The 21878-nt window shown below is 41.0% G+C and overlaps 1 protein-coding gene across 1 annotated transcript in view; it reads left to right on the top strand.

Annotated features, from left to right (window-relative positions):
* Positions 1-10037: 10037 nt before the first annotated feature.
* Positions 10038-21878, top strand: part of LOC116324953 (chondroitin sulfate proteoglycan 4-like) — a 23332-nt gene continuing 11491 nt past the window's right edge. Inside the window, exons 1-12 of the mRNA XM_039615396.1 lie at positions 10038-10284; positions 13459-13622; positions 14215-15321; positions 15421-15831; positions 15903-16024; positions 17469-17577; positions 17666-18994; positions 19101-19193; positions 19930-20427; positions 20537-20665; positions 21143-21328; positions 21418-21600. Of these exons, the coding sequence (XP_039471330.1) occupies positions 10221-10284; positions 13459-13622; positions 14215-15321; positions 15421-15831; positions 15903-16024; positions 17469-17577; positions 17666-18994; positions 19101-19193; positions 19930-20427; positions 20537-20665; positions 21143-21328; positions 21418-21600 (4395 nt within the window). The 5' untranslated portion in view covers positions 10038-10220. The remainder of the gene's footprint in view (positions 10285-13458; positions 13623-14214; positions 15322-15420; positions 15832-15902; positions 16025-17468; positions 17578-17665; positions 18995-19100; positions 19194-19929; positions 20428-20536; positions 20666-21142; positions 21329-21417; positions 21601-21878) is intronic.

Raw genomic sequence — 21878 nt, 5'->3', positions numbered from 1 at the left:
AATATTAGCGTGGTAGAATCGATGCTTTGTTTCTATCCTCTAAGTTCATATAGCTCACTGAGTTTTGTGTGAATTGATATACGTCAAACATGAACCATGAAAAATATCTGAACCTTTTTGCTCAGTATTGGTATTGGCAATACTGGTCCTGTATTTACTTGGTATCATATTGATACCAAAATTTGCAGTATCACATTGCACAGCTGTGTACCCATCACCTCATTACCTTTTGTATAAATTGTCTTTGCAGCCCCCTTCCCTTCGTTCCCTTCGTCATGTTTTCCCTCATGGTTGTGTGTCTCCCTGCTCTGTCTTCAGGTTTTTGAGTTACTTCGGCTCTTTTGATTTTTGTTTCGCTCTTTTCCTGTGAATTACCAGCAACAAGGCTGAATGTTGAGTTCATTCCCTGTCTCCCAAGTCCTGCATTCACATCCAAATCCTGCCAACCACACAGCCATTTACCACATTTAAGACAAATCCCAAGCAGCGATGGCACAGTCAGCGCAATAAAATGACAGTTTGACGATGCAACGCAGTGACCTTTTTTTTTAAAATAAAATACTAAATCAAATGACTCCCAGATTATTGAGGATCAGCTTTACAATACACAGCGCTGTTTAGCTCATAGCTGTGGTCAGTCACTCATTTGTCTGATGGAGCAGCAGCTCTCACTAATTCCCTCATATAAATAATACAAACCACTCTGTGCCAAACACATGCTGCTGAGTGACAAGAGAGAAGCAAAATTTGTGACTTAAGGAATCAAAACAACAGCAGACCACCAACATTTGTTTGACCGCACAAGAGCTGAATGCGATCTTTGAATCTGCTTTGGGCATGGCTTACTAATTACATTTAAAAACAAGACCGGTCCAGGGCCGCATGCTCTGCCAAGGCTGGAAATTTCTTTAACAGTGAAACAAATCCCTGGATCCAGGATATCTGGATTAGTTTGTCATATTTTCTTAAGAACACAAAGATGATATATTGTGAAGATGTATTGCAAAATGGCAAAGAAAGCTTCCAAAAATTCCTGGATCTAGATTAGGATTGACTCCATGACGCCTTAGCTGTGCCAGACCCTGCCTCATCCATAAATTTTGGACAGACAAACAAAACCAAACCAATCAAATAACCTCCTTGGCAGAGGTAATAACTTTCAAGTGAAAATGTTGTGTTTAAGTTTTGCTTCTGTTAATATTTTAGTAGATTAAAGTGCTGCTGAGGTGCACCAAAATTCACTTTGGAGTAGAACTAAGGCTACAACAGTTATCAGAATACAACTTCTGGTTCATGGAGAGCATCAAAATGTGAATAATTTTCACAAAACCCAGTTGTAAACATGAAATTAGACCACTCTGCAGACAACAATAGCTGATTCATATCTAACTCACTTACTTTCTTGGTTCGGTTTGACCTTCTGACCCCACTTTTTGTCTCAGATTCTCAGTCGTGGCCTCCTAATTAGTTCAACTTTACAATTGGCTCTTTCATACTGAGGCCCTCGCTGTCTTCCCAAGCTCAGTGTTGTTTTTCAAAAAAAGATGCGACACCACGGAGCAGTTGTACTAGTTGTGCTGGTTTAGGTGGAGATAAAAGAATCTCTTAAAGGAAGGTCTAAAAACACAGTGGGTGATGGAGCTTGTCTTAATGCATAGTGAATAGCTTTGCACATTCATTGATACATATAGTACTGTTAATCTTTTTGATGGTGCATTTATTTTCTTTAAGTATGCCTACTTTACTACATTTCTTCTTTGCAACATAGTCATACACTGATTAAAAATCATGACTGTATCTTGAGGGGAATGTTCACTTTGAATATCTCTAGCTCCCTCCACATTATGTGCTAAATTCAGTTTCAGCTTGTTTAGTATTTTGGGAAGGTTTTCAGCAGCCACTTGTGTAAAAATAGCTTTTGAATCTGAATCATTTGCTGAGAAAATGTATCACCGTAGCTAATCCAGCATGGGAAAAGATCAGAGGAAAGTTTCACTAAAAGAAATCTGATGTTAGCTTGACATGTAATGCATTTCCTGCTTTTAAACTCACAAACAAGTCTTGTTTGTTTTTACAGTCTCCAGGCTACAACACAAGTGACTGAAAGCCAACCAGCAGCAAAACTGTGACAGCACGTCACACAGTTGAACTGCAATGTCCTGTACGTGTCATCGATCACATGTTCGAGTAGTCTATGTTATCATAAATGTTTTCTCGGTGAGAAAAAGCGATGCTCCATGTCTGCTAGTGACATTTCACAGTCCAGCTCCTGCCTTTGTGCAAAAGCAGAAGCAGACTATGTTTTGCTTAGAAGTCTTTTAACAAAGTTAAATTATCTGATCAGCTGCAGGGTCAACTGGTGGCAGTGAGTCAGGCGACCAGCTGCCAGCAGCCATTGTGTTTGGAGCGTGACCTTTGTCACAGTGATGGAGAGGAAGAGTTAAAATGAGAGCAAAACAGTCCTCGTCTGGAAGTGTGAAATAGTGTTTGGGAAACAAGCAGCGCCTACGTGTGTGTGTGCGCGTGTGTGTGTGTGTGAGAGAGTGAGTGACAAAATAACAGAGAAAGAGAAAGAGCAAAGAGGTGCATGTGACCTGTGAGCCATTCATGTAAATTCCTGCACGCATGCAGCTCTTTAAAAGTGTAGACTTGTGCTTCAGTGTTTTCTAATGGGCTTTTTTGTAAAAGCAAGCACCAATCTCCTTTCACATGGTAGTTTATAAAGCTGAACATGGAAAAAATAGACAACACTGATGACCAAAATGTCCCCTTGCATGAGCACGTTTCTTCCATTTCTTCAACTTTCTTACCATTTTGGAACAAAAACTAAATGTACGCTCATTTCCTCTCATCCCATCCCATCCTTCCTCCTCTGCAATATCCCTTGCCATCACTCATCACTTTGAGCGCTGATCCGGCAGATGTTGCCCGTCTTTATTTTCTCAGGACTTTGTTTTATAAATTGGTCAGTTGGAGAGGAAAGCACTTGTAAGGTGGGATAGCTGGGCCTCAAGCTGGAACTCAAGTCTGTTAATTTTAAATGTTAAAACTATCGAGAAGCATAGGTGCACCTTGCTAGTACTGCCTTGGACCCCATTTTACCTTCAGAACTGCTTTAATTCTTCATGGCACAGATTTAAAAATGTGCTGGAAAAATTCACCGGAGATTTTGGTCCATATTGACAAGACAGCGTCACAGAGTTGCTGCCATGATGTAAATCTCCCGTTCCACCACATCCCAAAGGTGCTCTACTGGATTGATATCTGGTGACTGTGGGGGCCATTCGAGTACAGTGAACTCACCGTCGTGTTAAAGAAATCAGTTTAAGATGATTTGAGATTTTGGGCATGATGTTTTATCGTGATGGGAGCAGCCATTAGAAGATGGGTACTCTGTGGTGGACATGGACGGCGACAATGCTCAAGCAAGCTGTGGTATTTAGATGATCTTTAACTGGTGTTAAGGGGCCCAAAGAGTGCCAAGACAACATCTCCTACATTATTACATCATCATCAACTTTTGATACAAGGGTGGATGGATCCTTGTTTTCATATTGTTTACACAAAGCCCTACCACCTGAATATAGCAGCAGAAACCGAACCTTATTGGATCAAACAAGTTTTTTCCAATCTTCAGTTGTCCAATATTGGTGAGCCCAGTTTCCTGTTCTCAGCTGACAGGTGCTGCTGTCGCCCATCTGGTCCAAGGATTAATGTTTTTTTTGTGTTCGGAGATGATCTTCTGCATATCTTGCTTGTAAAAAGTGATTCAGTTACTGTGCATTAGCATAATATTAGAAAGTTAGAGTTGTAATTTCTTATTAACAGTATCCTTTACTAAATTGTCTTACATTCATTTTCCCATCTTTGATCACTGCTATCAATACCTGTGTCTTATGATGTACTTTCTTCTCTGTAAGTCAAACCTCACTTCACTTTCTCACACACACACACACACACACACTCACACACACACACACACTCACACTCACACACACACACACACACACACACACACACACACACAAAGACTCTAAGGTGTCCCCGAGCAAAGGCAGCAGCTGGTCTCAGCATCAAGTTGCATGTTTTGGCAAAGAAATATCAAATATCTTAAAAGTTCCCCAAAACATTTGAAGAAGTGCCTTTAGACATGGAATACACACACGCACACACACACAAGCAAAGTGTGTCAATAGTGTGGTATATTATATGAGCTAATGACGGAGAGAGAACACTTACCATAATGACTGACTAATCGAGCTCTAGTCTATCCCCCCCCCCCCACACACACACACACACACACACACGCACACACACACACGCACCACCAACACACCTGAGCTGTTTTATATCAAGTTTTGTTATAAATGCCATGATATTTCAGGCAAACTGCCCAAAGAACAGGAAAAAACCCTGCAGGTTGTTAATTATCCACCTCCTGTCTGAGCGAAAGAATCCCGACCTTCTAAATCTCCTTCTGTCGCTAATTTTCCCCAGCATTCATCTTTTCTTTCTCTCCCTTCTTATGCAACCTGTTCATGAATACAAAATGGATGTGTCACTCAATTATTGTTTTCATACTGGAAATGGGCGAATGGCTCAGGCCAAGGTTTACACCAGAGCCCACACAAGGTTTTAAGCTTCCTTCCATTAACTTTATTTTTACTCCGGTATCAAAACTGTGAGTCATTTATCTTCCCTGCAAAGGTGCATAATGTGCTGCACTTTTTCTTCTCTTTTAGTAGATTGTCCCCATGCAAGCAAAAACCAATACAAGTGCAAGCACGAACACACATGGCAACTTTCTGTTTTCTTTACATGTTCATTTATAAACATTGTAAAGTGGTGACTGAGTAAGAAGCAGGGTATGAGTCTCTTCCACCCAGATGTGCGATGTGTTTTTGTTGTTTTAGTTGCTTTCGGGGTTAAATCAGTCCCAATCCTCTATCTCTTCCTGCTCTGTGCTGTTTAGCTTGGAACCAGGTGGTTCCTGTTCTCTAACTTGTGCAATACCAGTTATGTAGCTGTACAATCTCAGAAAACCACCCACATTTCAGGCCCTTTGGATAGATTTATATTAAATATTTGTATGACATGTTGCCTGCTTTACTGCGAGCAGCGGCAGAAGACTGAATTGAGTTTATTTTTCAGCTAATCTCTTTTGTATTAAAGATAATCTTTTGCCATTATTTGTACTTTTTGTCTTTATTCGAGCACTTCTCCTCCCACAACACCACAGTTTGTCCCAGTCCTGTGATTGACTCCAGCAGGGAAAAACAACTGAGTTTGCACTATGACAAATCCCCGGCGTGCCGAGTTGTGTAAATCATTTTTGTAAAAGTGAAAACGAAACGCACAACATCTGTTTTGATTTGTAAAACTGCATATAACGCAAATATGGTAACTCAATTTTGATTGTTGCTTTGATTTCTGAATATAGATTAGTGAAACTTTTGGTGCAGTCAGTAAAAAATGTTATATTTAGCAAAACATAGCTGTGTGGTTAAAAAAAAATAGGATTGAGGATGATGGCGTGATGGGCGCGTCACATTTTCTGCCTCTCTGATGCGCCCATCACTCTGAAACAGGGTAAATCCAGACTCATCAGCCCACATGACCCTTTATCTTATCTCAAGTTTGTGATACTCCTGCTAAAATATCTCTCAGTTAATGGTGTTGTTAATAAATTTCAATAAACTTTTTCCCAGTTTTTTTGTTTTGAAGAGTTATTTCCTGTCATCAGCTTCATTAACTTTAGCAAAAAGTGTGAAATTAGACAAAAATAAAGACTTATTTGACTTGCTTTCTGCTAGCTGAGCTTTTAAAAACCTTTACAACCTAAAAGACAAGACAGTAATCCTCTCAGCGTGGGATCCAGGCTCATTAAAATAGTCCACTTCTCCCGTCCTGAACTGTGACCCACTTTGGTTGTGACCCTTTCGTTTTAAGAAACCAGGCTGCACAATGTATTATTCACTCTGCTGGGAATTAAACCTAAACACAGAACTCCTTTTGAGTGAGAGCCAGGCTGAGTTTGAATGAACACAGATCCACATATTTCCATCCATCTAGTCAGCTATTATCTAAAACCACTGGGGCATTGGAACCTGTCTCCATTTACAGTCAGTAAGAGGAACAAAACCTGGATTATCACAGCATTGTGTCAGATTTGTAAGTAATTGCATTAATTAATTAAGTAATTAATTTCAACTAGGCCAGACTAGTAATAAAGTGACAGTGCACATTATCAACTCCATCTATCCATTTTCTGCCAATTATCCAATCAGGTTAGAGATACGCTCTGGACAGGTTGCTAGTCTATTGCAAGGCTATGACAGAGATTTCATTCATGCTTCTATTCACACCAATAACCAGTTAACCTAACATGTGTCTTTGGATTGTAGGAGGAAGCTACAGTACCTGGAAAGAACATGCTAATGCCACACAGAAAGGCCCCAGCCAGTCATCGGATTCAAACCCAAGATCTTTTTACTGTGAGGTGATGGTGCTAACCACAATGTAACTCAGCACATGAAAGAAAACTAAATAGATATATCTCTTCTTTCACAACGCTTCATGTATTGCAAACCTATCTGATCTTATTAAATATAATCTTTCTTAAGTGTTGATATTTTAAGTGTTTGTTATTCATAGAGAGAGACAAACTGAATCTCTGGCCTTGTAGTTGTCAATCTGCTTTACTTTTACTATTTGACATTTGACATGACAACCATGATGACAGTGTAGGATCAAGCGAATAAGGCGCCAGTCACACAGGTCTACAGACAGATCAGTCACCATCTGACAACCACCTGTCGCCATGGGAACATGTGTATTCCCCAACCAGTTGGCAAAAGTCTCCTTACGATTGCTTTGGTTGCAAGCGTATTGCTGCAGTGTGAAATGAGAACTTTGAATGAAAACTGAAGTGAGGGCGCAGTCTACAAACACTGTCCACCCAGCTAGTGAGCTGTAGTGGAACTGTGAAAAGTGTAACACAAACCAGAAATGGAGAAGTAAAAGTTCTGCCCTTTGAAGCATTTTTGAATGTGACAAGGAGCGATAGTCTGACAGTTAAACTGTTGCCTCATTGCTGTGAGTCACAAGTCTTTACCCAGTGACTGGACCAAGAATAATCCTGATTTTTGAGTCAAAATATAACATAATTTTACAAAAGCCCATATGAGCCCATAATCTCATCAGGATTGTTTACACAAGTCAAACAGACGGCCCATAGACTTGTACAGGACCAGAAGTCTTTTGGTAAACTCCAACTGTCGCTATCTGGTGGTGTTCATGTAGAATGCAGCTATAGGGCATGTTAGCTCGACTCTTCCCTTCTTAGCAGTTACAGCCCAATCTCAAAATTACTTTTTATTGCTATGATTTTAGAAAGGGTTGTGGTGGAAGCTCTCCACTTTGTTCAGAAGCCTGTATGAGAGTTGTTCTAATGCTACGAGCCTCCTAAACTGCAAACTGATTATGCCATACAGTGACTGGTGGGGTGGAAGGCACCCTCTCTGGGAGATAATGAGCCTATGCCCCAGCATCAGTGCAGTTTGCACCAACTCAGCGGAACATGTTTAAGGAGTGATGGGTCCCCCAAAACCTAATAGTCTTGGCAAGAAAGGAATATCGCATAATATAGTTGATTTGACAAATGTGTGTATGTCACTCCAAAAATTTGGGGTTTTAGGAAGGTTCCAAATCATACAGGTCAATGTGCCCACCCCAGACTGACATCTCCAGCATTCGGGGGACTGTATGAGGTTCACCCTGTATAATCTGTGTGGTGACTAGTAAATTCGGTGTAGTAGTTTGAATTGAATAAGTCTTGTTCTAAGTTCCCTGGACATTTTTTTACTATTCTACAAAATCATAGTCCATTCCTGATCTTTAAAAACCATACCAAGGTCGGCTTCCCAAGCTGATCGAAGGGTGGAGTGCCCTTTACCCATGCCCTTGACAAGCACTGAGTAATATTTAGAGACCTCCCGACCTCCCCCAAAGACTTTCTTGATGTAGCTGAGATAGTCAATAGTTGGAGGCGGTGTGGAGGGAGATCCAAAGGTTTTGAGCAAAAAATGCGGGAGCTGCAAATATCTCCAAAATTGATTCTGTGGCAACTGAAACTGTGCTTTAAAGGCATTAAAGGACTTGAGAATTCTCCCTATGATACAGGTCTCCAAGAACAAATATTCCTCCATGGACCCACAGAGAAACGGAGAATTATTAATGCAGAGTTTGGGGTTGAGCTACATGGAGGCCTCAGTGTGAAGGTGGGAGTTATAATTTAGTAGCAAGACCACCTTCTTCCAGACCACCTGCAGAAACGAAAGAATGGGGTGAGTTTGTATATCTGGTGAGAGCTTGGTGGTTAAAATGTGCATCGGAGGGAGTGGTGAGCACAGAGTACTCTCGAGACTAAACCATAGGGGGGGTCGTTCTGGGGGGAGAGCCCAGTGAACCATGTGTCTCAGACTAAAAGCATAATGGTAGAAGAATAAGTTTGGGACCCCCAGGCCACCCGACTCTACTGGTTGCTGTAGCTTTTTAAGCTTTATTCTAGGACATTTGTTATTCCATATGAATTGGTTGCACAGCCTGTCAAATTGATTCTTCCACACATTTTAAGCACAATTCTTATCACTGATATGCAGATGACATTTAGTTGTATTCCTCTCTTAAGCCCCAAGATATTTATCAGATATATATCTTTTATACCTGCTTAGACACCATTAAAAGTTGGGCAGCTTACAATTTTCTCCAACTTAATGAAGGAAAAACTGAAGTCTTTAATCGTGTCCCCAACTGATTTTTTTCCACTTTTGCCAAATCTTCTGTCAAGAGCCTTGGAGTCACTTTTGACTCATCCTCACTCGGGATGCTTGTGTTAAAAATTTCTGGTTTGCTCTTGCTTTTATCACTTAAGAAATATTGGCAAGTTAACTTCCAGTGCGTCACACTCCGAAATGGAAATTGTTATTCATGCTTTTATTTCATCACACCTCGGTTATTATAATTCATTGTTCACTTGTGTTCACAAAACTTCTTTGGAACGTCTGCAGGTTGTTCAAAATGATGCTGCAAGGCTTCTGACTAAGTCTTATAAGTACTCGCATGTCACACTGTTGCTAATTCACTGTGACATTATTAATTCTAGAATTCTGGTTTTGACTTTTAGAGCCCTGCATGGACAAGCACCGGTGTACACCAGTGAGTGTTTACATCCACATATCTCAACAGTCCTTAAGGCCATGGTGATCAGAACCTGCATCAGGCTCAGAGCTAAAGGACACAGTTTGGCCCCCAGAGTCTGGACCTCTCGCCCTCTCCGCCTGAGATCTGTGGGCTCAGTGATCCCTTTTAAAAAGCAGCTAAAATCTTTTATAAGATTGCTTTTGGCAAACTTGTGTTTTTAAGTTTTAGCATTTTTGTTGTGAAGCACGCTGTGATATCTTTAAATGTTATGTTCACTTACTTTAGCACTGGCTTCATTTTTCAGATCTGGGAGGTAGTCAGTGTTTTATATTGTCCATGATGATGCTTCGAAGATTTCCACGAACTCTAGCAATTTCTATCAGGACACCAAAAAAAAGTCCACACAACTATAACTCAGTTATCCTGGTCAAAGAGGGTTATTTTCTTTAAAAGTCACCCCACTCAGAGTTGTTATGAAGAACATTATCAACACAGGCCAAAACTGGATTTGCAACAGGCTGTAAACATGCTTTTTAATGCTGTAAAATCGGACATTTAATCACGGGAGCCTCAAGTGGCGCCTAGAGGTACTGCAGTTTTTCCCACTTCCACATTGGTTTCGTTTTCCAGCTCTTGGCTCTTGAGGTTGCCCCATCTTCTGAAAGTACCTTCTCCGTTTTTCATTTCCCCCCTCCATCTGTCTCCATATGCTGCAACAACTCCCCCTTGTGTTCCCGACTGATACTTGCACACAGAGGTCTCCTGAATTTGAGGGGAGGATCCGAGGGTGGAGCTCCACCTCTCTGCGCTCTGCTCACAGACACAGGTATGGTTTTTTTGTTTTGTTTTTTGGTAGCCAAGTCTGTAATCCAAGGCCAGCAGCAGAGCATGAAGAGATTGTCCTGACGTTGTCAGTGTTGGGAGTGACATGGGCAGTAAAGATAATCGGCTGCACAGTCAAGCAGCCAGATGTTTCGCTTAACTAAGATGCAAAATAGATTTTAGGAGCCTACATAACCATGGGGAGTGTTTTGGCTGATGTTTTTCTGTTGCTGCTGTTCTCCACCGGACACGTTTATGGAGGTAGGTTCCTGCAGAGGAAAAAAAATCACTCCTTGTCTTAACCTACATGTAAAAGTTAAACCTGGCATTTGTTTCAATACATTATAGCAACGTGAGAAACGTTTTCACCTTTAGATGCATGTGAAAAATAATTATTAAGGGTTGTTGGAGTGTATTTAATGCATAACTGCTGCGCTGAAATGATTTCCATCATTATAGAGACAACGGAAGGTTTTGCTGGTGTTATTTAGGCCTGTTTATCTTTTTACAACCTTTGATTTACTTTAAATGGGTCTGGCAGTTGGCTGCTTATTATCTAATCCTGTCTAACATTGCAGACTGGTGACATATGGCATTATGATGGATTTTATTTGGGGAAGGATGCTTGCCCTTATGTTTTATGCAGCAACATGGTTAGTTGAGCTGATGCCAAGAATTTTACATTTTTGGTGGTAATCCTCGCAAATACAGCGTTGATCTTAACTCTTAAGCTCTTCTCTGCAATACATTTCATTGTCCATGAAAACAATATGTCATTTTCTCCACTACAGATATCTGCCACTTAAATATAAACACTTAACAACATTTGGAAAGTTTTTGTATGCGTGCAAAACTCTCTAATGGCCACCAGCTTTGCCTCGGGCAGTTACACATGTCTCTGTATCACACCTGTTTGTCAGAGCACATAAGTGACTTGCATTCACATTGGAGATGTCTGCGAGTGTAGGAAGATTATTAATAATCCAATGTTCACTGCTATCATAGAGGCAGATTAGAGATGCATGGACAGACGTGGGTTATACTGACAGCGGGCTTATAGGCTTTATGCAGAGCAGCATGCTGGGCCAGTCTGCTGACTGAGTACTTCACACTGCAGCACATAAAGTCAATAAAAGCTTTCATAGCAAAGTTTTCCCACTCAGAGATAAGAAGGGATTTTAAGAAAAAAATATTAAGTCATTGTGACATATGTTACAGTGCAGACACATAAATGTAAATACTTTTTCTCATTCTAAAATTTTGTACCAACATTAAAATTTCCCTATATTTACAAAATATACATGAAAAAATAAATTCTGTGTTAAAAGTTATCTACAGCAAGCACGCGCTAAACAACTAAATATTAGATGTTTGTTAGATGTATGTTTTTTAAAGACCAAATACACGTCTTAACAAAGTTAATAGACCACCACCCAGAGTAAGATTTATGCCTAAATTAACATTAGCATTAGCACTCACCAAAATCATTTTTGAATGTTTCTGTAACTGTTAATCCGCCAGTAAAATATAATTATTGTTGTTTTCAAACATTTTACAAAAAAGCTGAAAGAAATAGTGAAGCGCATTCTTATTATTCTTTTTTCAAATTTAGATACCAGATTACAGTTTTTACTTGTATTTCTGTAACAGAAACAAATTCTTTTTAGTGGCTGAATGTTGTGCTTGAACAATTTTTGACTTTTCTAAGAATTCCAGTGTGTCAGCTCAAATTTGCCTATAAAAAAGTGAATTTAGTTTGTTATTTGCTTAATAAACACAAGCTAGAATTTTAAACACATTTTTGATGTTATGACAGGTAGTCTAATAGATGTGTTAATATTAACTATTAAATAGTTAAGATTATACAGGCCTTGTTTGTTAATATTTTTCCTGTGTGATGTGGAAACAAACAAACTTTAATTTATCTTTAAAATGCATTGATTTTTTTGCCACCCTTTTTTGTCATGTAAATTTTCCCTTTATTTCCATTTTGTGGTCACTGCCTCTGCAGTGTTGTGCTGTCTGCTTTTACAGAGCTTTGAATCATTTTTAGTGTCATCAAACTGCAGCTGCATGCATCCAGACACACGGCTCTGACCTCCATCCATTGAACGTCACAGTTTGCACAATTGGACAGTCAGAGAGCGTGTCGCTGCTTTGTAGGTCAAATCGATGATGTTAAAGACACTCATTTATAGTTAGTGGTAGATATGCTGGCCTCATTGATAGATAGAAGTATGCTGTAATTACATGCTCATAAAGCCAGAGACAGACAAGCATCATCTGTGTTTAATTATAAAGATCATTGGACTAAAGGTGAATAAAAACAGAAGCAATGGAAACGCTTCTTGAATTTTTGTCAGCACTAATTCATGGCTCAAGATCATTGATGTCAAACTATATTTGACATGTATGTTCATATTTACAGCGCACTTTGATCTTTAGTGAGCCAGACCAGTAAAGCTCCCCATTAACTACACGTCTAGTCCCTGAATATCGTACACTTTATATATGATCTATATAAAATGCTGATGTTGGAATTGAAGGAACTCTGCCACTACAACTATTTGGGTTTAAACTGTAAGAAACAAATATTTAAAATTGTGTGTAAAATTACAAAATAGCGTATTGCATGGACTGTCTTGTAATTATAAAGCACTTTTTGTAATTCACAGAAATAACTATTTAGAAATGGTTCAAAAATAAATAAATAAAAACCTCAAAAAACAAAAATTAAAAAAACAAAAAACCCAGGAATTTGTTTGGAAAATATGAATGGCCATGGAGATGGTCTTTATCATTAGAAAATACTCTAATGCCTTTTAAAAAGATGAAGTTCTGCTTTAACACTATGCTTTACTGTGTTTAGTGCAAATGCAATCATGCTATCATGCTAAAATGTGAACGTTCCTAGCATGTGCTCTGCTGTATAAGTACAGATTTACTGAGCCACAGTCATGCCTCACTTTGTCTTTTTGACATCTGTCATGCAATATAGTGCACATTGTTGCCTTGATTGAAACTCCTTTTAATTTATATTTTTACCGTAGTTTCCCATTGAAGTTAATGGCATGTATTTTGAACTAAAAGACCAATTTGCGTCATCTGGGTCAACGGGGGTCTAATGACGTCTAATGAACCTCTACAGAATGCATTAGTTGTCATTAATTGACTTCAGATAGCAGGTACAGAGTGCACATAGTGACAGATCAGTCAATGCAGGCTAATGGAAGAGTTTTTTCCTGGTAGAAGGTCTATAATCAGCATCAGGGCTATGAGGGCTTCCTGTATGGTAGCAAATTAAATTAAGCTTAATCCTGAAACATGGCTGTCAGAGCATCTTTGATTAACTACACGATGTTTTAGTGATTTCGTGATAGCTCAGGCTTCAATTTATGTTTGTCTTTTTTTTTTCTTGTTGTTGCACTGTTGCAGTTTCATTCTACGGAGATGGCTACATCTACCTGCGGACAGTTGAGACGTCCATACAGACGTTAATCCACGTTCGATTTCGAACCTCCAGTCAGTCAGGGCTGCTGTTTTTGGCAGCAGGACACACAGACTTCATGCTTCTGGAGCTGATCTCTGGGTACCTGCAGGTAGGAGGTTATAACACAGAAGAAACTAATCTTCTTTATCTCAAAGACAGAAAAAATGTGAGACAAAGTGTATCACTGTGAGACAAGGTAAGATAAAGGCTATATCCATTTCAATAAAATGGCTTAGGATTAAAACGGATTAGTAAAAACTGTCCAGGGGCTGACATAAAAAAAAGAAAAAAAGGGGCAAAAATTGTCCCTCGGGCCATTTTAGTTCATTAAATATGCTGGAATTTACTATCCAGAAGAAGACCAGACAGAAGATTAAACCCAGAAACCTTGGCGTCAAATTGCTCAGCGAGTGGGGTAAAAAGTAACCCCCCCGGCACCGCTTTAATTCCAGACAAGTTCATACACGAGTGAGGTTAAGACAGAAAACCACAATAGTTTAATAAAAATACCAAGTACAAGTCAGTGGTGCTCTTAGAGAGATCTCAGTTGCATTTCTATTTGTGGAAAAGCCTTCATTTTCTTCATTTTGTTTTTTATGTACACACAAATTCAACATGTGATCTGTGATATTTGGACTTTCCTTGCAACTTTTTTGAGTTTATGAACTTTTTCCTTTTTCACCTTCTCCCTCAATCCTCAGGTACGTATTGATCTGGGCTCGGGTGAGCATTCGTTGCGCTCAGAAAAGGGCATCCATCTCAGTGATCTGGCGTGGCACACTGTGGATCTCACCCACACCCGCCACAATATCACTATTACTGTGGACCGAAACTCCCACACCGGCCTACAAATACAGGAACCAGATCCGGAGCTCGGTGTGGAGGATGGACTGCTTGTTGGCGGGACAGCTGGATTAAAACATCTGTATCTTCACAACATCTCCTCTGGGTTTAGGGGTTGCATGGACGAAGTCGTCTTCAATCAACATAACTTACTGTCCAGTCTCAGGCCACATTCTGGGTACAAGACCGTCCATGAGGTATCTCTGGGCTGTAGTCCACAGTTTTCTGCAACAGAAGAAGATCCTGTCAGCTTTTTCAGCTCAAAAGCGTTCATGTCACTCCCACCATGGGATGTGCTTCAAGAGGGAGTGTTTGAATGTGAACTATATCCTGCTGCAAAAGAAGAAGAAGACGGCATTGTCCTGTATAGCTCTGACAACCAGGGAGGGTTTGTCGCCATTGAGATCATACGTGGTCACCTGGTGGCTTCGGTAGGAGGTGGAGAGGGGAGTAAAACTGAGCTGCATTCTTTAACAAATGTAAACAGCAACCACACCTGGTACACCATCCAGCTTCACTTGCTGCCTCACAGTGTGCAGCTGAAGGTAGGCAAAGAGCTGGTGAAGGCCAGTCTGAGCCCAGAGATTCAGGTCATCCAGCTCAAGGGGCCTCTCTTCCTAGGAGGGCTGGATGAAGCAGCTCGGGGAGAAGCAAGGCGAGCTGGATTGATTTCTGTTCCATCTGGAGGAGAAGGAGGAGGCTCCTTTAAAGGGTGCCTTCGTGAAATCAGGGTGAACACTCAAAAAACAGGCCTACCTCATGCCACAGTCACCAAGGATGTCACCGTGGGCTGTAAGACAGGGCAGGCTCCACAGAGAGCAATTCTCACCAGCCCAACAGATCTTCCTGCGGTTGATATCACAACTACACAGACTAACGCGAAGAGGAGCCCTAACTTCCTGATGCTGAGGAAACTAGAAGTATCTGAGGGAGGCCGGGCACCTCTTGAACCAAAACACATAAAGGTAGTTCTGATCTGTCTTTTGAGTTTAGTGTTTTTTAAGTAATCATGAAAATAAAAATAAGCAGCACCAATATATAATTCTCTTTGGACTCTTTCCCAGGTGAATTTGGACTTCCGTAAACTGGGCATTCATCCATCCCAGTTTATGTTCCGCATTGAGGAACAGCCTGTTCATGGCCAGCTCCGGTTGGACCTGAGTCCAGACCCCGACAGGATAATGGACGAGGGCCAGGAGAGGACCATCACGATAGGAATTGAGGAGAAGGACCGGACGTTCAGTATGCTGGACCTCTGGCAGGGCAGGGTGATGTACGTTCACAGCGGCTCAGAGGACCAGAATGACTTCTTCACATTTTCAGTCTTCTCCAGCAATAAGAAGGAGCTTCCTGTGTTTCTCAAGGGCAACCGTCTGCACCAGTTCGAAATTAGCATCAGTCCTGTGAACGATGCCCCTGTGCTCAGCCTGCCAGAGGGAAACTATTTTACTCTACTCGAGAAGTCCAGACGACAGGTAGGTACAGGAAAATGTCTGAGTAATTATACGTACAAAGATCAAAATTAATGCATTCACAATTCCCCCAGCTGACTACAGATGTGCTGAGAGTGCTAGACCCTGACAGCAGTCCTGAGGAGCTCGTTTTCAGCTCCCTGGGAAACCTCAACACTGAGGCTGGATACCTTGAGCATCAGGATTACCCTGGCAGGTTGGTGTTACGGCTTATAAAGCTTTAATAGGGCATTGCAAATCTTTTTAGATCCAGTTACTGAGCTCTTTTGTGGAAGTGGCTGTTTGTGTATAATTAAGAAGAAACCCTGGGAAGAAAATATTGCTTATTTCTCTTCATGACAGCTTCTCCTTTTGCCATAGCATAAGAGTTTTATTGTAATATTACTTGTTTGTGTGGTCCCTTTATACATCAGTAGATTTTGCAGCATTACATAAATATTACATTACATAAACATGTAAGTCATTCCTAAACAGTTAATGTAATACTTTTGTTTTACCCCTTGCATTAAGGCTGAAAGCCTGCCCTTCAATCACATCTTGATTGTTAGATTTAAGGCAAAACTACAACAAAATGTGCAAAAATATGTGGATGCTTTTTCTTTTTTAATCATAAAATGTGGAGTAATAATCAGGCGCAAGATTTAAAAAGTTCAGTACTATACAAGATGTAATCAAACCCATAAAAAAGTCCTCCTTTTTAAAATTTGGACCGATTTCAGTGCTGTTGCTACTTTAAGATCGGGCTGTGGAAATCCCATTCTGAGCATTTGGACTTACTCGTGTGTCTTGACAAATTTGACCAAACTGGCAAAACTAAAATTATATCAGTGCTGATTATTGAGAACATGTCTCCCAAATTTTGTATTTCTGATGATGGGATTTTGTGTTAAAGAGTCCTTCCAAAACTTCCTGAGCCCAGATGTGGAGAGTATTTCTTCAAAGCTGGGCCAAGTCCCTCATCTGGTAAAGTGTTTGTTAGTAGGATTTTTTCACAGACATTGCACTGAGTGACACAAACAAGTCGAACCAATTTGTTTCATCCACTTGTCTTGGATGAAGTCATTTGAGTTAGTATGCAGTATTATTCTAATTTTTCCCCTAGTTTTCATTTTACTACAACTTTTAACTACAGGTTATCACCTTGGAGGTCAACACAGTGGTAACAGTAGCTAGCACTGTCCTCACAGAGTAGGAAGATTCAGGGACCTTTTAATGTGGAGTTTGCATGTTCTCTCTATGCTTTGGTTTTCTCTTGGTAGTCTGGCTTCATCCCATAGTCCAAACTAGCGACCTATCCAACATGTAACCCATGTCATGTATGAGTGAATGAGGACAGGAAAAAGCAGACAGAACTAAACTAAATATAAGGGAGTTTACACAGAAACACTAAGGACTTATACAAAGGTGAAACACTAAACAAGAAGCAAGAAGCAAGCAAGAATCAAACTGAAGATATTTAATAATTAACAGAACTTGAAAGACCAAAAACATAAAACACTGGGTCAAAGACCCAGGAACACCACACCTGCCTCCCCTACTATGACAACTGGGCTAGGCTTCAGCTCCACCACGACCATAAACTGGTTAGGAAAGAAAAAATGGAAATTTGGCATTTAACATTAATGCTTCTTATCTTCCAGGCCCATCAACTTGTTCTCCCTAAACGATCTAGAGGAGGGTAAGATCAGCTTTATCCACACAGGGGTCTCAACTTCCAGGCTGGCTCTTAGGGTTAGTGACGGGCAGAAGGTGAGTAAAATAGCAGCTTGTCTTCTTTTCTTATCTTTTGTCTTATCCTCTCAGATGGTATTTTAAATCTTCCCTCTCCCTTTGTCAGGTAAGCAACACAGTAGTTTTGAGGATAATAACCGTGCCACTCGAAGATAAACTGGTGAACAACACCGGACTGGAGGTGAACCAAGGGGAAGCTTCAGTCATCACCACCAATCACCTTGCGGTACAAGTTAATGTGGCTGACCCCACAGTAGAAATCTGGTATAATGTTACAGAGTTCCCACAATATGGCGAGCTCCAGAGGTTGCACTCAAGCGGCGAATGGAAGCCAGCGACCTCTTTCTCTCAGAAAGTTCTGGAAAAAGAACGGATTCGGTACCTCAGCACCTACCGTGGCTTACAGATGCAGAATAACATCACTGACCACTTTAAATTTAAAGTCAGTATCGGTTCCCTGGCTAAACAAGAGGCTGTTTTCCCCATCGCGGTACGATGGATTCACTTCAAGATCACACGGAGTAAGATGGAGCTCAATGGCGTTCAGGCTGCCGTTCTCACTCCCGAGGACCTCCATGTGATTTCTAAGGGTGTTAAGCTCAGTGAGAGTGACCTCCATTTCAGGATGGTAACGGTACCCAAGAAAGGTCAGCTTCTCCTCAACAACAAGGTCCTACAAAGGAACTCAACCTTCAGCCAGAGGAACATCAGTGATGGTTTGGTGAGGTACGAGCTAATCAACCGGCAACATGACGATACGAGAGACACGTTCAGCTTTCAGGTGTTTTCAGCTCACTCCAACTCAACAACTTACGACTTCAGAATCAACATCAAAGCCGAGTCGACCACCGTCACTGTGATAAGCAAAGGTCTTTCAGTCATGGAAGGAGGGAGTAAAGTAATCACCAGAGATATTCTGTTCACTCACACAGCGAGTAACCGGGAGGTCCTCTACAACATTATAGAGAGCCCCAGGCATGGGCACATAAGGCGGATCAACCTCTCCAACTCAACTTCAATTAACGACAACATTATGGCATTCACAAATCAGGATATAACTGAGGAAAGGATCATGTACGTTCATGACGACAGTGAAACTAAACAGGATTCTTTCACATTTCAGATAGGGGTTTACAAATCTCACAAACACACGAACAAGAAAGAGGACGGAAACGCAGAAGAACACACCTTTAATATCTCAGTGCAGCTCGTCAATGATCAGAGGCCTGTCAGGCTTGTGGATAAAGTTTTCCACGTGGCACGGGAGGGCCAGAGGTTGGTGACGTTAAATGACCTTCGTTATCGTGATGATGACTCAGATTTTGAGGACAGCTGGTTGGTGTACACACGGAGGGGGATCCCCATGGGAGAGTTGGTGCTGGCCAGTGATCCTAGCCACAAGTTGTATGAGTTCACACAGCGTGACCTTGAACAGGTAAGAGTAATAATGGTATCTTTTATAGTTTGCATATTTTTTATAAAGCCTGCAAATGCTTTTTTTCTCTTTGGTCATGATGGCCTCCTGCTTTTTCTCATTTCAGAAAAAGGTGCTGTTTGTCCACAGAGGAGTGAGTTTTGGGCGTTTTGTGCTTTTCGTATCCGACGGGAAGCATTATGTTTCAACGCTGTTGGAGGTGATTATTCTCTATTTGTTTTTGTTTTTTTTAAATTAATAACAGTGACAGGAAGGATAATGCTGCAGTCACACTGAGGAAAACTGGTTGGAGATGCCCACAAAGTTATTACGAGCATGTGCAATGTGATCGTGTTGCCTTTAAATGGTTGTATTGAACACGAGGACCAAGTCTGCAGTGACTCGCAGTCAGTTGCTGTCTTCAACAGTGCCAGTGATAAAGCGTCAATAAAATTGAGTCAGTCTGCCAGCAGTTTATAATAGATTGGTTTCAAGTTGGCAATAACATACAATCTATTTTCAAATCTGTTTCTGTCTGCAAGCACAGACATCAAACAGAAAGTATTTTTAACTGCAAAATTATAAAGGCACTCAGCAGCCTTGCCTTCCGCTGGAAAACCAGTTGGTTGCTTGCAATCACTTGCAATCTGAAAATCTGCAATGCAATCATTGGGCAAGCACTGATTTTTTCCGAGTCACATGGAGGGTGCTGTCATCTCAGACTCGTGATTGACACAAATATAAAAAAGCTGCGTAAACATGTAGAAGTGCAGTAGAAATCTTGCAAAAATACAGATTAAGCGCTCACTATAAATTTCTATTTGATGTGATTTTTTAAATTTCTGTTCATACTTTCTATGAGGTTTCGCCAGTAATTAGATTTGAAAAGACACTTCAGTGTGAAAATAATGAAGTTCATGTTAGCATGATTGGTCTTCTTTTGCTGTGGGGTGCAGGTGATGGCGCAGGATCCTTACCTGCAGGTGGAGAACAACACAGGCCTCATGGTCCAGCAGGGTGGGATCACGACCCTGACCTCTGCTAACCTCAGTGTTTTCAGCAACCTTGACATCAGAGACCCACAGGAAGTGACGTTTGAGGTCTTCCTCCCACCTAAACATGGCGTGATCTGCTTTATTGATAGAGAGAGCGGGATTATCACAGACGCAGATGCAATTTCAATATTCACCCAGCGAGACTTGATAGCAGGGCGCCTGGCGTATCGCCATGATGGCAGCCACAAGTTGTCGGATAGCTTCAATGTGACGGCAAGAGCTAGAGAAAGGAGTACAGAGAAGCAGCTGGAAAGAGGGAAGAGGGAGGTGCATCTAGACATTGGAGTTTCGGTAAAGATTTATCTAGAGAGTCATCAGAGGCCACCAACAGTCAGAAACAACCGGCCAGTGGTGGTGGAAGAGGGACAGAATATCTCTATAAGCAGGGACAACTTAGAGGTAAGCAAAGCCAAGATCCTCACATATTGCAGGTAAATTCTCTGATTATAAAATCTGTTTAGTTTCATATTCAGCATCACTTTTGTGACTCTCTTTTTCTTTTAACCAGGTGGTCCATGAAGACAGTCAGCCCTCAGAGATAGTTTTTACTGTGCACAGTCTTCCCAAGGTTGGCATCATTCAGAGGTTGTCCACTGACAACAAGCATCAACGCATGAATGGAGGACAGAACTATAAAGTAGGTACCTCTATAAGGGACATTTAAATGGAAACTGTCTGACAAAGTAAAGTAGGCTAAGAGATCTCAAAAAGCAGCATCATGGCACAATCTAAAGGAGCTCGAGTACAGCTGAGAAACAAAGTCACTGACGTCTGTTAGTCTGGAAAAGGTTACAAATGCATTTCTAAGGCTTTTCAGGCTAAAACTGAAAATATACAAGAGTAAAAACTCATAGCTGATTCCTCCAGTGACCCTTGGCGCAAACCACTTATGTTAAGAGGGCACTGATAGAAAAGGGTTGTCAGATATAGATCACACCATTGTTACATGCCAAGCTATTCCCTTGTCTCATTTCCTGTCACTTAGTGTTTCAGTCTGTCATATTTATGCTGTCAAAACTGGCCCACAAAAGTTGCACATCACATTTTTAAAGTATTTAATGGGTCACTAAGAGGCTGCAGTCAAGGGATCTGTTCACTCTGTCCCTCCATGCAGGGTATCAAAAAGCAGTCAACACCCACATTCACCCAGGAGGACCTGAACCAGGGCTTGGTTATCTATCAACAACAGACTGCAGGAAGCACCAATGATTCTGTTCTGTTGGAAGCAACCAATGGGGTGACAAAGGTTGGACCTATCAGGCTGGAGATTGATATCATCCCAATCCTGCTTCCTCTGCAGGTAGAATCCTAAAAAAGTTCAAATGGAGGTCAACTTACCAAACCAGAAAGCAGTCAGTCACTACTTTGTTCTACACATTTTTTGTTTAGGTGTCCAACTTGATCCTAGATGAGGGGTCTTCTCTGCCGCTGACCTCTGACATCATTAAAGTCGCCAGCCATCACTTCTCTGGGATGAACTTCCTGTACCAGGTCATCAATCCACCGCGACATGGACATTTGGAGCACAGCCGCATTCCAGGGATGCCCATCACTGCTTTCACACACACCGAGGTTTGACCGAACACACTCAAAAACCAAGTTTGATTACACATGTAGGTCTTACAGACTGAAAGACTCCATGTGTTCATGTCAGAGGGGTCAAAAAGCAGGAAAAGACCCTTTTTTACTAGAAGGGCAATCAGCACAACCATGTGTCACAATTTTGAAAACATTTAATGGGTTCTTTAAAAAAAATATATTCTCACAAATGGAACAAACTAGGACACGGGAACAGTTGGTCATTTAATGGGTTCATCTCATGGGTGACATGGTGCTGCAGTGGTTGGCAC

This window comes from Oreochromis aureus, linkage group 7 (assembly GCF_013358895.1).
Source record: "Oreochromis aureus strain Israel breed Guangdong linkage group 7, ZZ_aureus, whole genome shotgun sequence".
NCBI classification, from domain to species: domain Eukaryota; kingdom Metazoa; phylum Chordata; class Actinopteri; order Cichliformes; family Cichlidae; genus Oreochromis; species Oreochromis aureus.
This window is presented reverse-complemented; position numbering and strand designations above follow the sequence as displayed.